The sequence below is a fragment of the Oncorhynchus gorbuscha genome, linkage group LG16 (genome assembly GCF_021184085.1).
Source record: "Oncorhynchus gorbuscha isolate QuinsamMale2020 ecotype Even-year linkage group LG16, OgorEven_v1.0, whole genome shotgun sequence".
NCBI lineage: Eukaryota > Metazoa > Chordata > Actinopteri > Salmoniformes > Salmonidae > Oncorhynchus > Oncorhynchus gorbuscha.
The window spans coordinates 37,562,858-37,579,928 of record NC_060188.1 but is presented as its reverse complement, the minus strand read 5'-3'; the positions used below and the strand labels follow the sequence as shown (position 1 = coordinate 37,579,928).

The 17,071-nt window shown below is 45.9% G+C and overlaps 1 protein-coding gene across 1 annotated transcript; it reads left to right on the top strand.

Annotated features, from left to right (window-relative positions):
• Positions 1–421: 421 nt before the first annotated feature.
• On the top strand, positions 422–16,779 carry LOC123999759 (zinc transporter 9-like). The gene is made up of 12 exons (XM_046305786.1): positions 422–465; positions 9,020–9,112; positions 9,310–9,392; positions 9,625–9,683; positions 10,705–10,775; positions 11,410–11,512; positions 11,972–12,027; positions 12,135–12,270; positions 12,559–12,598; positions 12,861–12,932; positions 13,208–13,315; positions 16,286–16,779. Exons 1-12 carry the CDS (start codon positions 422–424, stop codon positions 16,585–16,587), a joined length of 1,167 nt encoding a protein of 388 aa, XP_046161742.1. The 3' UTR covers positions 16,588–16,779.
• Positions 16,780–17,071: the final 292 nt, after the last annotated feature.

The following is a 17,071-nucleotide window of genomic DNA, read 5'->3' as shown; positions in this document are numbered from 1 at the left end:
TCAACCGATACTAACTGACAGTGATTGTTATCACTCAAACAGCAAGTTCAGGCATTGCTCTACGAAGCCCCGCAATCGGGAGGATGTTCCCCGGCCTGGCACAGAGACCATGGCAAGTCTTCTGCAGGGTCTATCAGCAGCACAGAACCCCACTGTCACAACGACCCCACAGGATTACCCAAACATGCGACGGTGAAGCTCACATGTTCAGGTCAATGCTTTTGTTTAATGCATCACGCTCTTTGTCAGTCCATAGTTTGGGTGTAGTGGCCCAAATAGCTAAAACAGACTAACGCACATTTCACCACAGGGTGGCAGATTGGAGGGATGCACAATCCGTGGTTCAGCCTCCCTGACTTCCGTGTAGCCAATCTAGCAACCAGCCATGTCCAGTACTATTCTACCTCACGCAGCAGTAAGGATGGCCCTCCACAAGGACCCGACAGTCCGCCTGCTGTGGAGAAGGTGCTAGCTGGGGTTGCACAACCCTCAGACTCTCCAGGTAATGGCAATTACTTGTCCTGTTTTGGCAATATGTACATGTGTATTCACCAGGAACCAAACAGGTGTAAATCTGTTTGCAAAACGTTTTTCTATTGTTCCTGCTAATAATGCACCCCAGTATTATGTTCAGGTGTCATAAGAACAGATAAGTGTCTGTCCTTGAAGCATTGCTACATTGTCATAAAAGGATTGAAAAGTATCTCTATTAGTCTTTGTTCTTGTACTCATTATATTTCATTTTTTAAAACATGCTTGACCCTAACCCCTTAACAGGTTTGGGTAGGTTACTTTCTAAATGTAATATTTTACTAGTTATCTGTCATTGTAATCAGTTACTTAACTTTCGGGTTACCCAAACTCTGTAACGAAATCGGATTACGTTCCATTACTTCTGGATTACTTTAACAATAAGAGGTATTAGAAGAAGAGAAAAATGAATGTTACCAATTTAATCTATTTAAGCAATAATGCACGAGGGGGTGTGGTATATGGCCAATGTACCACGGCTAAGGGATGTTCATAGATACAGCCCTTAGCTGTGATATATTGGCCATATAGCACAAACACCAGAGGTGCCTTATTGCTATTACCAATGTAAAAATAAATGTTTTTCATACGGTCTGATGTACCACGGCTGTCAGCCAATCAGCATTCAGGGCTCGAACCACCCAGTTTTTAATGCAGGATAAATCAATGTTAAAGTTTACATAGCTGGCCATATGTGGATGTTAAATTTTACTTTCAGGGTTGGTTATGTAGGCTTTTTCTAACCTATCGCTTTCTACAGTCGTGGCCAAAAGTTGAATGACACAAATATTAAATTCCACAAAGTTTGCTGCCTCAGTGTCTAGATAATTTTGTCAGATGTTACTATGGAATACTGAAGTATAATTACAAGCATTTCATACGCGTCAAAGGCTTTTGACAATTGTATGAAGTTGATGCAAGAGTCAATATTTGCAGTGTTGACCCTACTTTTTCAAGACTTCTGCAATCTGCCCTGGCATGCTGTCAATTAACTTCTGGGCCACATCCTGACTGATGGCAGCCCATTCTTCAATAATCAATGCTTGGGAATTTGTCCAAATTTGTGGGTTTGTGTTTGTCCACCTGCCTTTTGTTCTCAATGGGATTAAGGTCTGGGGAGTTTCCTGGCCATGGACCCAAAATATCTATGTTTTGTTCCCCGGGCCACTTAATTATCACTTTTGCAAAGTTGCTCCATCATGCTGGAAAATGCATTGTTTGTCACCAAACTGTTCCTGGATTGTTGGGAGAACTGGCTCTCGGAGGATGTGTTGGTACCATTTCTTTATTCATGGCTGTGTTCTTAGGCAAAATTGTGAGTGAGACCACTCCCTTGGCTGAGAAGCAACCCCAAACATGAAAGTTCTCAGGATGCTTTACTGTTGACATAGGACTGATGGTAGCGCTCACCTTGTCTTCTCCGGACAAGTTTTTTTCCGGATGCCCCAAACAATCGGAAAGGGGATTCATCAGAGAAAATTATTTTACCCCTGTCCTCAGCAGTCCAATCCCTGTACCGTTTGCAGAATATCAGTCTGTCCCTGATGTTTTTCCTGGAGAGAAGTGGCTTCTTTGCTGCCCTTCTTGACACCAGGCCATCCTCCAAAAGTCTTCGCCTCACCGTGCGTGCAGATGCACTCACACCTGCCTGCGGCCATTCCTGAGCAAGCTCTGTACTGGTGGTGCCCTGATCCTGCAGCTGAATCAACTTTAGGAGACGGTCCTGGCGCTTGCTGGACCTTCTTGGGCGCCCTGAAGCCTTCTTCACAACAATTGAACCGCTCTCCTTGAAGTGCTTAATGATCTGATAAATGGATGATTTAGGTGCAATCTTACTGGCAGCAATATCCTTGCCTGTGAAGCCCTTTTGTGCAAAGCAGTGATGACGGCACATGTTTCCTTGCAGGTAACCATGGTTGACAGAGGAAGAACAATGATTCCAAGCACCACCCTCCTTTTGAAGTTTCCAGTCTGTTATTCCAACTCAATCAGCATCAGAATGATCTCCAGCCTTGTCCTCGTCAACACTCACACCTTTGTTAATGAGAGTGTCACTGACATGATGTCAGCTGGTCCTTTTGTGGCAGGGTTGAAAAGCAGTGGAAATGTTTTTGGGGGATTCAGTTCATTTGCATGGCAATGAGGGACTTTGCAATTAATTGCAATTCATCTGATCACTCTTCATAACATTCTGGAGTATATGCAAATTGCCATCATACAAACTGAGGCAGCAGACTTTGTGAAAATTAATGTTTGTCATTCTCAAATATTTTGGTCACGACTGAAATACAATTTAAATTAGACTTTGGTTTTTAATGGGAAGATGTATCAGAATTCCAGTCATTCCAATAAATATTATACCATTGATCTTAGCCAAATAGTTTTACCTCAGCATGACCCCAAAACTAAGGACTTATTAGCCAGCCCTACTGTTGTTTATGGAGGATTGATTTGGCTCATTGATTTGAGTTGAAAAATACATGCTGAACTCATGGGGGTGGCAGGGTAACCTAGTGGTTAGAGCGTTGGACTAGTAACCGGAAGGTTGCAAGTTCAAACCCCTGAGCTGACAAGGTACAAATATGTTGTTCTACCCCTGAACAGGCAGTTAACCCACTGTTCCTAGGCCGTCATTGAAAATAAGAATTTGTTCTTAACTGACTTGCCTAGTTAAATAAAGGTAAAATTAAATTAAATGGAATGGCATTCTTTGAGCAATACTGAAGAAAAAAATCCCCACTTGTGTTCAACAGGCTTGGCTCCACACTGTGCTGCTGTTGCAAGAGTGCATTTTTCACTGGCTGTCCACTGGTTTCAGCTTCTTGAATTCAACCATTATTGGGTTCAAATACACATTCAGATTTGTGAACAGCCATCCACAACAGCCACAATCATCAACTAATAGCTAAATTAGAGAGCACCAGTGTGATTCACATCAATGCGCTAACGTTAGGTGGATATCAATAATAAGTGATGTCCATATCATCCTAGACTAAACCACTTCTGTCATCCATACCTCCAAGCGTTTATTCAGGTTAGATCATCTTTGGATGCCGACAGCAGTCGCCATCATTGGAAGACACAGCTTGGACTTGTCAGGACCCGGTTACGAACCCGGGTCTCCGGAGTGAGAAACAGTCACTTAACCAACTGAGCCACGAATAGTCGGCAGAACCCAGAAGATGAGGCAGACACAGCAGTACTTGAGACGGTGTATTTAATGAAGTAAAAAGTGAAGTTCTTCAGGAAAACATGTAACTCCACAACCTCAAAAGGAATCCTACAAGAACAAAGGTAATCCTCCAAGACAAAAAAGGTAAATCCACAAGGTGGAAGGTAAAGCACAAAAAGCCTCAAAAGATACTCAAAAAACAAACAAACAAGAACAAAAAACAGAATTCCACAAGAGAGTCCACCGGGAACAACAAGAGTTCTCAGAGTACTAGGGCTGGGTGCTAACATACAAACACAGAGCAAAGAACAGAGGAAAACAAAGGGTTTAAATACAATCAGGGGAAAAACAAAAGGTCAAAAGGCACAATGGGGGCATCTAGTGACCAAAAACCGGAACAACCCTGGCCAAATCCTGACAGAATCCCCCCCCTAGGAATGGCTCCTGACGTTCCTACCAGCTCTCTCAGGGTGGAGGGCCCTGAACTGACGAATGAGGTCAGGGTCCAGTATGTCTTTGGCAGGAACCCAGGAGCGCTCCTCGGGACCGTAGCCTTCCCAGTCCACCAGATACTGCCAGGACCCGGCGGGAATCCAGTATCCGATGGACGGTATAAGCCGGCTGGCCTCCAATGACACGAGGCGGAGGGGGAGGTCTGTCTGCCGGGACAAGGGGAGAAAAAACAACAGGTTTTAATAAGGAAATGTGAAACGTGGGATTAATCTTAAGGGATCTGGGTAAGTGTAGGCGATAAGAAACTGGGTTAACTCTCCTGGCAACCTTAAACGGACCGATGTATTTTTGGGACAGCTTGCGAGACTCCACCCGTAGTGGTAAGTCTCTTGTGGAAGGCCAGACTCTCTGGCCGGGGCGCAGGGTAGGCCCGGGACGGCGACGTCTGTTGGCTTGTTGTTGGTACCTCTGTGAGGAACGCATAAGATTAAGACGGGTCTTCCTCCACATAAGCCGACAGCGTCTGACGAACATCAAGGCACTTCTGCCTCCTGGTCCGGGAACAATGGAGGGGCATAGCCAAACTGACACTCGTGCGGAGACATACCAGTGGAGGAGGAGCACAAGGTGTTGTGCGCGTATTCGGCCCAAACAATGAAGGACCACCATGTGGACGGGTTGTTGCGAGTCATACATCGGAGGGTGGTTTCCAGCTCTTGATTCATCCTCTCAGTTTGGCCGTTGGACTCCGGATGGTACCCTGAAGATAGACTGGCAGAAGCCCCCATGAGTTGGCAGAAGGCCTTCCAAAACCTAGAGGCGAACTGGGGACCTCTGTCAGAAACCATATCTTGAGGAATGCCAAAGACTCGGAACACATGATTAATTATCAACTCAGCCGTTTCCTTGGCAGAAGGTAACTTAGTCAGAGGGACGAACCTGGCCGCCTTTGAAAACCTGTCGATAATGACTAGGATAGTAGTATTGCCATGGGATGGAGGAAGGCCAGTAATGAAGTCCAACGAGATATGGGACCAGGGTCTGTGGGGAACAGGTAAAGGGTGAAGGAGTCCTTGAGGGCGGAGGTGAGAAGATTTGCCCTGGCAGCACACGGGGCAGGCATTGACGAAAGTGGCAACGTCTTCTCTTATGGTAGGCCACCAGAACTTACGCTGGATGAACTCCAAGGTGCGACCTACGCCCGGGTGACAGGTGAGGCGAGAGGAGTGCCCCCACAGAAGGACCTGAGTCCTCACTGCCTTGGGGACAAACAACCGATTGGCAGGACCTCCTTTCGGGTCCGGTTCAATAGCTTGAGCTCGTCTCACGGTATCCTCAACTTGCCACGAGATCGGAGCCACGATCTTAGCAGCAGGAAGGACAGGCATGTCCGTGTCATCTCGAATGGCAGGAGTGTAGACTCGGGACAGGGCATCCGGTTTGAGATTCTTCGACCCGGGCCGATAGGTGAGGATAAACTGGAATCGATTGAAGAAAAGAGACCATCTAGCTTGTCTAGAGTTCAACCGCTTCGCCTGCTGGATATACTCCAGATTTTTGTGGTCCGTAAGCACTTGAAACGGGTGAGAAGCCCCCTCGAGCCAGTGTCTCCATTCCTTCAATGCCATCTTAACCGCTAGGAGTTCACGATCCCCCACATCGTAGTTCCTCTCAGCCGGGGTAAGCCGGTGTGAGAAGAAAGCGCATGGATGAAGCTTCTTGTCTTCACCCCTCTGAGACAGGACAGCTCCAACACCAACCTCTGAGGCGTCTACCTCCACCACAAACGGTTCATCCGTAGTCGGTAGTATCAGGATGGGAGCAGAGAGGATGCGCTGCTTGAGTCCTTGGAAGGCCGTCTCAGCTTCTCTTCCCCACAAAAACCTTGCATTGCCACCCTTGGTTAAAGCTGAGAGAGGGGCTGCCACCAAGCTGAAGTTCTTCATGAACTTGCGGTAAAAGTTAGTGAAGCCCAGGAAACGCTGAACTTCCTTAACCTCTTGCTTCTACCTGGCACGCAGGCGTCCCATCTAGAGCTCTGGAAATGCAAATGCGCTACGCTAAATGCTAATAGTATTAGTTAAAACTCAAACATTCATTAAAATACACATGCAGGGTATTGAATTAAAGCTACACTCGTTGTGAATCCAGGCAACAAGTCAGATTTTTAAAATGCTTTTCGGCGAAAGCATGAGAAGCTATTATCTGATAGCATGTAACACCACAAAAGACCCGCAGGGGACGTAAACAAAATAATTAGCATATTCGGCGCTACACAAACCGCACAATAAAATATAAAACATTCATTACCTTTGACCATCTTCTTTGTTGGCACTCCTAGATGTCCCATAATCACTATTGGGTCTTTTTTCGATTAAATCGGTCCATATATAGCCTAGATATTGTTCTATGTAGACTGTGATAAATGAAAAAAAATAGTGTTTCATAACGTAACGTCATTTTTTAAAATTCAAAAAGTCGACGATAAACTTTCACAAAACACTTCGAAATACTTTTGTAATGCAACTTTAGGTATTAGTAAACGTTAATAAGCGATCAAATTAATCACAAGACGTAGTGTTTTCTATAGGGATCCATCTTGAAATACTGTCCGTCGATTTCTCAACCAAAATATCCGGTCGGAGATGGGAAGAAATGGGCTGTCTCTTGTTCGTTTGACCAAGAAACAAATCCTAGGCAAATGACAAGACTGTTGACATCGTGTGGAAGCTGTAGGTACTGCAACCTCAGCCATATTTAATGTATTTCGCCCATAACAATGGGTTGAAGCGGCGGATGGATATATTTTTCCACTTTCAGTGATCAGATTTTCCTGCACTTTTCAATGAAACGCACGTTATGTTAAAGCCACAGCCGTGATTTAACCAGTTTTATAAATGTCTGATCATATGCATATACTATATTCCTGGCATGAGTAGCAGGGTGCTGAAATGTTGCGAGATTTTTAACAGAATGTTCGAAAAAGTAGGGGGTAAGCTTAACAGGTTAACGGATTTGGGGGTGGGCCAATCCGCTACCGCCCCTACCTTCCTGGGGTCCATTTGGACTCGACCGGGTTCCACTACAAATCCCAGGAATTGTACTCGGGATGAATGGAATTCACATTTTTCCGGCTTAACGTACAGATGGCTGTCTAGGAGGCGTTTGAGTACTTGTCTGACATGCTTAGTGTGTTCTTGAAGAGAGCTCGAAAAGATGAGGATGTCATCCAAGTAAACGAACACAAATATGTTAAGCATATCCCTAAGCACATCGTTTATGAGCGCTTGGAACACCGCTGGGGCGTTGGTCAGGCCGAAGGGCATCACCAAGTATTCATAGTGACCAGTAGGCGTGTTGAAAGCGGTCTTCCACTCGTCACCAGGTCTGATCCGCACAAGATGGTATGCGTTCCGCAGGTCAAGCTTAGTGAAAACAACTGCTTCCTGGAGCAGCTCGAAGGCTGTGGCCATAAGGGGTAGCGGGTAACGGTTACGGACGGTTATGGCATTGAGTCCCCGGTAGTCGATGCAAGGACGTAATCCACCGTCTTTCTTGGCCACAAAGAAAAACCCTGCTCCCGCCGGGGAGGTGGATGGACGCATGAGGCCTGCTTCCAGAGCGTCCTTGATGTAGGTATCCATAGCAGCTCGTTCGGGTGGAGATAGAGAAAAGATCTGACCCCTGGGAGGGCAAGTGCCCGGAAACAGTTCGATGGGGCAATCATAAGGTCTATGGGGTGGTAGCATGGTGGCCCTCTGTTTGCTAAATACCGATGGATTCTAAAGACTTGTGAGTAGAACTCGGGGAATTCGGGAAAATACAAGTAGCTTGGCACGTAGGACCCCACTGCTTGATAGTGCCCACAGACCAGTCGATGTGAGGGTTATGGCTATGAAGCCAGGGGTATCCAAGGACGAGAGGGAACTCGGAACAGGAGATCAAATGAAAGTTCATCAATTCCTGGTGTTGTGAAACTGAAAGTCGCAAGGAGGTAGTGACATGAGTGACAAGTCCAGATCCCAAAGGGCTTCCATCCAATGTAGTAACCCTCATGGGGTCACTTAGAGGTTCAAAGGGAACGCCATTCTCCTTCGCCCAGACACCATCCATGAAGTTACCTGCGGCTCCAGAGTCTACCAAGGCTTGAAGGTGAAGCTTGTGGTTGTCCCAGGAAAGGGTGACTGGAATGAGCAGACGGGAGTTGGACGGATGGGAGGAGGTAATGTTTCCCGTTACAGTTCCCCCCGGTCTGTACGGGACAGAGCATTTCCCTGGAGCCCGGGACACGTGGAACGGAAACGGTTTGCCGCAATATAGACAGCGTCGCTCCCTCATCCGGCGGTCTCTCTCAGCCTGGGAGATGCGTCCAATCTGCATGGGTTCCGGTGGAGCCAGCGAGGATAAAGGTGGGGACTCGGAGCTGGGACTGATAGGGGCTAGAGGTCTACGGTTGAGTTCTCTCTCTCTCTCTCTCAGACGCTGGTCAATGCGTGAGGCCAACTTGATCAGGGACTCAAGATTGTCCGGTGGTTCCCGAGTGGCCAGTTCATCTTGGATAGTGTCGGAAAGGCCTTTCAGAAAGCACACCGTGAGCGCCTCGTTGTTCCAGCCACTCGCTGCTGCCACTGTGCGGAACTGGATGGCATAGTCCGTCACGCTGCGCCGACCTTGGTGGATAGTCAGGAGCTGTTTGGCTGAGTCAGGACCACTGCTTGGGCCTTGAAACACTCGTTTGAATTTGTGTATGTGACGAATGAAATTTGATTTAATGTACTCTAGCCCTGTCTGTCCGTCTCTCTTTCTGTCTCGCTCGCTATTTCTGACTTTTCTCTCTTTTTTTTCTCTCTCGTGTGACCTCAGTGACCTGGAGCAGCTAAGGAAGATCCGTCGACGTAGCCCGCACGACGACACCGAGGCTTTCACTGTATTTCTGCGATCAGATGTGGAAGTCAAGTTAGTACATTTTATATTCCTTACGACCAGTAACATCATGTCATAAAAAGCAAGTCTTTACAGCACCAAAATGAATTAATTGTTGGAATCCTGCACCTTACAGTTGATGGCACATTAGCAACCTTAAGCCAATGTGATGCTAATAGGTAGACCATCTTGTATATGATAAAAACATGTTATTTCAATCTGACTTCCAGAGCTCTAGATGTGTGGGGAAGTCCTGAAGCCCTTGACAGAGAGCAGAAACTCAGGAAAGTGGAGGAGAGGGAGTATGAAGAAAGTAGGTATCCTCTACCCTGCATGTGCAGAACGTCTATACTAGCTCTGTTTAGTATGTGCGTTTTTCTTTTTGTAACCCAGCCTAAGCTGTGTTGAAGTGATTTTACATATTGACATGTAGCCCGTGGGTCCTATTTATTGGGTAACAACTGGAAGAGAACGGATTATCTTGGCTAGTCCAATAAGAAATGGCCATTTTAATTTTCTCCTCGCTCCTTTTCACTGTCTTTCAGATATTTTCCAGAAGCAGCAGTTGCTAAAGGAGTACAAAGATTTCTGGGGAAACACGAAGGTGAGTTTAGGGTCTATGTGACCTGAAGCAATGTGATGTGGTTCCCTGTTGAAAGCCTTCAAGCTTAGCTAATATTTAAAGTGCAAATATATCCATGTTACACATTTTGACCAGAATTTCTGTGGTGTTAATTTATGGAGATCTACCAGGATATCTTGAGGATAGTTGCGGATAGTTGCGTTTCTATCTTACTATCATATTAGCCATGCTATATATTTAGCCACAACCAAATTGATGGGGAGCCAGGATCTCCTGACCAGACTGAGTGTGATGGATTGAGAAATGGATACAGTACAGTGGTTACTTGTCCTGCTGGCTGCTACCAAAAGCCAGAGCTGTCAAAATGTCCCTCATGTGGCCTTTGACCCAGTGCAGAGTTATTTAACCCACACAGCCCTGCATCACTGGTCTCGTGTGGCTCATTTGGTAGAGCATGGCACTTGCAATGCAAGGATTGTGGGTTAGATGCCCGTTGTGGATCAGTACAACAAAATCTGAAAAATGTATGTACTCTGGATAAGAGCAGCTGCTGAATGACTAAAATGTAAAGACAAATAGATTTAACATGAAATTGTTTCATTCTCACCAACGATCATTGACACAGTGCCTCTGGTATTTTTCAGTTTTTTATTTATAATACATTTGCATACATTTCTAAAAACCTGTTTGCTTTGACATTATGGGGTATTGTGTGTTGATTTGAAGGGGGGGGGGGGTGTGTGTATGTGATACATTTTAGAATAGGGCTGTAATACTTTCTGAAGGCACTGTATATGAAGGGCTGTGATGGGCAGTGTTTTTGCATTATTTAACTTTTTATTTTTTGTAAAGTTTTCTGGAAGTAGATATTTCTGTAGGACTCTATTCTGAGGATTTTCAATTCATGTCTTAATCCAAAGTATTTTTATTTCTGAATTAATTTAGAATGGAATTTAACCTATTGTTTTCTCAAATCATAATTCTGATATAGAAGACATTATCTCTAGTAGGCCTGATCTTTTCTCTCTCGTATGTCATGTAGCCCCGATCAGGCAGCAAGAGGGCGACATTTTCACAAGGGCCGGGGAAGGTTGTGTTGGTGGCCATATGCATGTAAGTCTCCTTTTCCCTGTCCTGTGTTCCCCCTCACAGAATAGTGTCTCATTACTTTTGTTATACCCTACTGTCAAGGTGGCCTTCACGAACCCCCCCCCCCCCAAAAAAAAAACCTGGTAATTATTCTTATGCATGCCAGAATTATTTTACTGTAGTTGAATTACAATTTCTTCAGCCAGGAATTCAAATGTGATTTACAGTACAAGTTGATCAGGGCCAGGGGTAGGTTCTCACAAAAGACACTGTTGGTCTATTGGACTAGAGCTATTGAGTTAACAGGCATGACATGGTCAGATGAGGGACTCCACTTTATCTGTTCATTAACCCCTGTGTCATGCAGGAAGATCTTAGTATAGTTAATTTACAAGAGACACAGTATGGGTCTTAACTCTGTCTGGATACATCCTCAGTCCAAGTCATTGATATCAGTAGATGCATTGAGTTGGATATTATGCTCAATCATGCAAAGAAAAGGAAGTAAACCGAAACGTTCTATATTTTAACACCGGCCATTGAATTGTACATCAGAGAGCGTGAACTTAACTCGCCCTATGTGCAACTACTTTTATTGTCCTCTCTGATTGATGCGAATAGGTTTTAAGGTTGAGTCTGTTGCTCTCTCTGCCCTCAGTAATGGACTGAATTTCTTCTTCAAGCTCCTGGCTTGGGTGTACACTGTATCAGCCAGCATGTTCTCAGAGGCCATTCACTCCCTGGCTGACACCTGCAACCAGGTCAGATGCAGTGGCTATGTCCCAATTATCTCTCCTTCCTCCCAAAGTGTGCCCTTGTTCACTCGCCTTCGCTGATTTGAAAGGTAATGACTGGTATCAAAAATATTGTGTAAAATCCCATGATCCCATGCCTCAATCAATCCCATGCTTTGAGATTTGTGGGAAGTAGTGAATGAGTGCACACTTCAGGATGAAATAGATTGAGACGTGCCCTTTCCAAATCCACTTTCTACCAAGAAGTTCACATATCATCACATACCCTGATATTGCAATGAGTTAGAATTCCCTGATTAATAGTTGGTCCCATCCCTGATTGCAATGCTAAAGTGTTTAAATGTCGACTGTCTTAAAAGCCAGAGCTGGAATGTACTGTATGATAGTCGTTGTAAACAATGTGTCATACAACATATATTTTGAAGGCAGCCGGTTTGATTTACAGCTCATCCCCCTCTCCTGCAGGCTCTTCTTGCAATCGGCATCAGCCAGTCTGTCCGGAACCCTTACGCTGTCCACCCGTAAGCACCACACCACCATTAAATTATACATGTGTGTGTGTGTGTGTGTGTCTCTTCTGGGGGGGTGTGAGTGCTGGTATAAAACATGTTTTCTCCTCTGACTTAAGATACAGCTTCTCCAACATGCGCTACATCGCCTCGGTCATCAGTGGCGTGGGCATTTTCATGATGGGAACGGGTCTCTCTTGGTACCACGGCATCATGGGACTGCTGCACCCACAGCCAATCGAGTCTCTGCTTTGGGTGAGTGGCCACATTGTTACTGCTGCTGAGGGGGATCAGTTTGGGCATGACCACGTGCAGAATAGCTCATCTTAATCACATACTGTAAATAAGTAGCTATTTGGGATGCAAGATTTGTACAATTGACTCTGCACAGTCCGACTGCAATGTTGTCAGTATCAAACATTCGCATACTCTTTGACTGAATTAACTGTTACCTCTTGTTTTTTTGCTAAAGTGGTTGATAGAACTGTGCTTTAGGAACGATGTCCCTCTTGATTTGTTGGTTTGTGTTTTTGTCTCTTGCAGGCTTACTGCATCTTGGCAGGATCTCTGGTCTCAGAAGGAGGTATCTTATGGTCTGAAGTTACGATCTATCACCCTCTGGGACTGTATTCATCAAGTGTCTCAGAGTACGAGTTCTGATTTGGTATCAGTTTTGCCTTATAGGTCAATATGAATAACATGACCTGGAGAGGGGTGGGACTGATATGTACTTGTAGTTAAAATGGTTATAATGCAGTACACGTGTTCAATAGGAAGGGACACTGACTGTTCTATGGAACCCATGAAGTCAATGTTTCCTTTTGCTTCTTCTCCCTCACTCTCAGCAACACTGCTAGTGGCCATTAATGAAATTAAAAAGAGTGCAGGCCAGCAAGGAGTGTCCTTCTACGAATATGGTTTGTACCATGCATATTTATTTTGTCACCTTTTTTTATTTTATTTGACGTACCGGTATGCATCAAACTACTTACCCAGCGCCAAGGCATCCTAAGTTTTAACATAATCCCGTCTTAATTCCAAATAATTTTACACGGTAGTTGTTAGCATGTATTCCAGTGCATGTTGCTACGTTAATGCTTCTGTAAGAAAGTTATCTGCATGCCATCCCTTACAATATGTATGTAAATCAGTAGTTATTGTGATCAGTGAAGCAGTATGTTTTCATGTGCAGTAATGCAGAGCCGAGACCCCAGCACTAATGTGGTGCTGCTGGAGGACTCTGCTGCTGTGCTGGGAGTGATCATGGCCTCCAGCTGCATGGGGCTCACCTCGCTCACAGGTACGCATGCACGCGGGTACGCACTAGAGGTCAGGTATTTTTATTTTATTTTTAAAATGTATTTGTAACAATGACAATTACAACAATACTGAATGAACACTTATTTTAACTTAATATAATACATAAAATCAATTTGGCCTCAAGTAAATAATGAAACATGTTCAATTTGGTTTAAATAATGCAAAAACAGTGTTGGAGAAGAAAGTAAAAGTGCAATATGTGCTATGTAAGAAAGCTAACATGTAAGTTCCTTGCTCAGAACATGAGAACATATGAAAGCTGGTGGTTCCTTTTTAAGTCTTCAATATTCCCAGGTAAGAAGTTTTAGGTTGTAGTTATTATAGGAATTATAGGACTATTTCACTCTATACCATTTGTATTTCATGGTCCTTCTGTAGCTCAGTTGGTAGAGCATGGCGCTTGTAATGCCAGGGTAGTGGGTTCGATTCCCGGGACCACCCATACGTAGAATGTATGCACACATGACTGTAAGTTGCTTTGGATAAAAGTGTCTGCTAAATGGCATATATTATTATTATTATTATATTATTAACCTTTGACTATTGGATGTTCTTATAGGCACTTTAGTATTGCCAGTGTAACAGTATAGCTCCTGTCCCTCTCCTCGCTCCTCCCTGGGCTTGAACCAGGAACACAACGACAACAGCCACCCTCGAAGCAGCATTACCCATGCAGAGCAAGGGAAACAACTACTCCAGGTCTCAGGGCGAGTGACGTTTGAAACGCTATTAGCGCGCGCTAACTAGCTAGCCAGTTCACTTCGGTTACACCAGCCTCATCTCAGGAGTTGATAGGCTTGAAGTCATAAACTTGAAGCATTGCGAAGAGCTGCTGGCAAACGCAGGAAAGTGCTGTTGGCATCCCTAAGTCTAAATATTGCTGTTACATTGTACAACCTTCAATGTTGTGTCATAATTATGTACAATTCTGGCAAATTAATTACCTCCTTTGTTAGGAATAAATGGACTTCACACAGTTCGCAATGAGCCAGGCGGCCCAATCTGCTGCATTTACTCTGACTCTGTTGCACGGAATGCAAGAGAAGTGACAATTTCCCTAGTTATAAAAAATTAATGTGCTTTTTTTTCACAAATGCGCTTGTTGAATCATCACCGTTTGTTGAAGTAGGCTGTGATTCAATGAGATATTAATAGGCACCGCATCGATTATATGCAACGCAGGACATGCTAGATAAACTAGTAATATCAACCATGTGTATTTACCTAGTGATTATGTCAAGATAAGTTTAATGCTAGCTAGCAACTTACCATGGCTTCTTGCTGCCCTCGCGTAACAGGTAGTCAGCCTGCCATGCAGGCTCCTCGTGGAGTGCAATGTAAGGCAGGTGTTTAGAGCGTTGGACTAGTAACCGAAAGGTTGCAAGATCGAATCCCCGAGCTGACAAGGTACAAATCTGTCGTTCTGCCCTGAACAAGGCAGTTAACCCACCGTTCCTAGGCTGTCATTGAAAGTAAGAATGTGTTCTTAACTGACTTGCCTACTTAAATAAAGTTGTAAAGGAAGAAAAAAACGACCTGTTTCCAAAAATACAGATTTTGTTATGAAAACTTGAAATCGGCCATTCCGAGTACGCAGGCAGGCACACACACTGGTACGCACACACCCACAGGTATCGCAGGTACATGTGCACGCGCAGGTACAGGTGCACGCGCAGGTACAGGTGCACGCGCAGGTACAGGTGCACGCGCAGGTACAGGTGCACGCGCAGGTACAGGTGCACGCGCAGGTACAGGTGCACGCGCAGGTACAGGTGCACGCTCAGGTACAGGTGCACGCGCAGGTACACATGCACACGTGCCTCATCTCACTCACCGGTACACACACCTACACATAGACGTTACTCATTTCCTCACATGTCGACACTACTCCCAGGTGCGCTGGCGCACGAACTGACGCACAAGCGCTGATGCACGAACTGACGCACAAGCGCTGGCGCACGCACTGACGCACAAGCGCTGGCGCACGCACAGGTACGCACAAGCGCTGGCGCACGCACAGGTACGCACAAGCGCTGGCGCACGCACAGGTACGCACAAGCGCTGGCGCACGCACAGGTACGCACAAGCGCTGGCGCACGCACAGGTACGCACAAGCGCTGGCGCACGCACAGGTACGCACGCACAGGTACGTACGCACGCACAAGCACTGGCACGCACAAGCACGTACGCATGCGCAGGCACAGGTACGCACGCACAGGTACGCACGCACAGGTACGCACGCACAAGCGCTGGCACGCACAAGCGCTGGCGCACGCACGCACGCACGCACAGGTACGCACGCACAGGTACGCAGGCACAGGTACGCACGCACAGGTACCCACGTACAGGTACGCAAGCACTGGAGCACGCGCAAGCACTGGCGCATGCGCAGGTACAGGCGCAGGCACGCACGCACAGGCACGCACGCACAGGCACGCACGCACAGGCACGCATGAGCACTGGCACGCACAAGACTGGCACGCACAAGCACTGGCATGCACAAGCACTGGCACGCACACACAGGTACGCACACACAGGTACACGTACACACGCGCCTCATCTCACTCACCGGTACACAGACCTACACAGAGACGCTACTCATTTCCTCATATGTCGACACTACTCCCAGGTGCTCACACACCCGCGGGCCCCTCCAGTGGGACAACATTAAATAACTTGAGTTCTCGAGTTACCCAAACAGTAACCCAGCTGTCTGAATTCTCTGACCAGTCAAATACTTAATATTACCAATGTTGTAACAACAGTGTGAACCAGTGCTGTGTATTCTGAAATATATAACACAGTACTATCATCCTATGTAGCCTACAAATGCAGATGACCTGACTATCCATAGTCAATCCGCAACTCCTTATTTAGTCTGCATATATTGTGAATAGGGTACCATTTGAGACCTAGACTAACTCTCTCTTTCCATGGTGCCCTGTGCCAGGTAACCCGCTGTATGACAGCCTAGGCTCTCTGGCTGTGGGAACGCTCCTGGGTGTCGTGTCAGCCTTCCTCATCTACACAAACACGGAGGCCCTGCTGGGACGCTCCATCCAGGCCGAACACGTCCAGAAACTCACAGAGTTCCTGGAGAATGATCCCGCTGTCCGGTTAGTCAGTGGCTGCCATGTGTCCCAGGGTTGTTTTCATAAGGGAAAGGGGGATACCGAGTCAGTTGTCCAACTGAAATTTCTTCCGCATTTAACCCAACCCTCTGAGTCAGAGAGGTGCGGGGAGCTGCCTTAATCGACATCCAAGTCTTCCTGCACAAGGCCAGAATGACAGATTATGTTGTCAGCTCAGGGATTCAATCCAGCAACCTTCCTGTTACTGGCCCAAAATTGCTGTTAGGTCAGTGGCGCTTCAGCCTCAGGCCTCTCTATCCCTGTACCAGGGTTATGTTCATTAGGCACCAAACTGAAGAAAAACAGGGTGGGACTACCTTGACTTCGTCCAATAAACACTCCTTTTCATTTTCAGATGCAACGCAATTGAATTTTTCTGTTGCATGCCTCCTAATGACAATGACCCTGGTCTGTCCTGCCACACAATCAGTGCTCAGCACTGACCGCATAGAGTACCACAGTATGAGTCATAATACCCATACAACCTACATTTGAAGTCACAAGTTTACATACACCTTAGCCAAATACATTTAAACTCAGTTTTCACAATTCCTGACGTCCGTTAGGATCACCACTTTATTTTAAGAATGTGAAATGTCAGAATA

Coding starts and splice junctions, on each gene's coding strand:
- LOC123999759 (XM_046305786.1), top strand. CDS start 422: ATGGCCCTCCACAAGGACCCGACAGTCCGCCTGCTGTGGAGAAG. Junction 10,776..11,409: donor GTGTTGGTGGCCATATGCAT/GTAAGTCTCCTT, acceptor CTCTGCCCTCAG/TAATGGACTGAATTTCTTCT. Junction 12,599..12,860: donor ATCTCTGGTCTCAGAAGGAG/GTATCTTATGGT, acceptor CCTCACTCTCAG/CAACACTGCTAGTGGCCATT.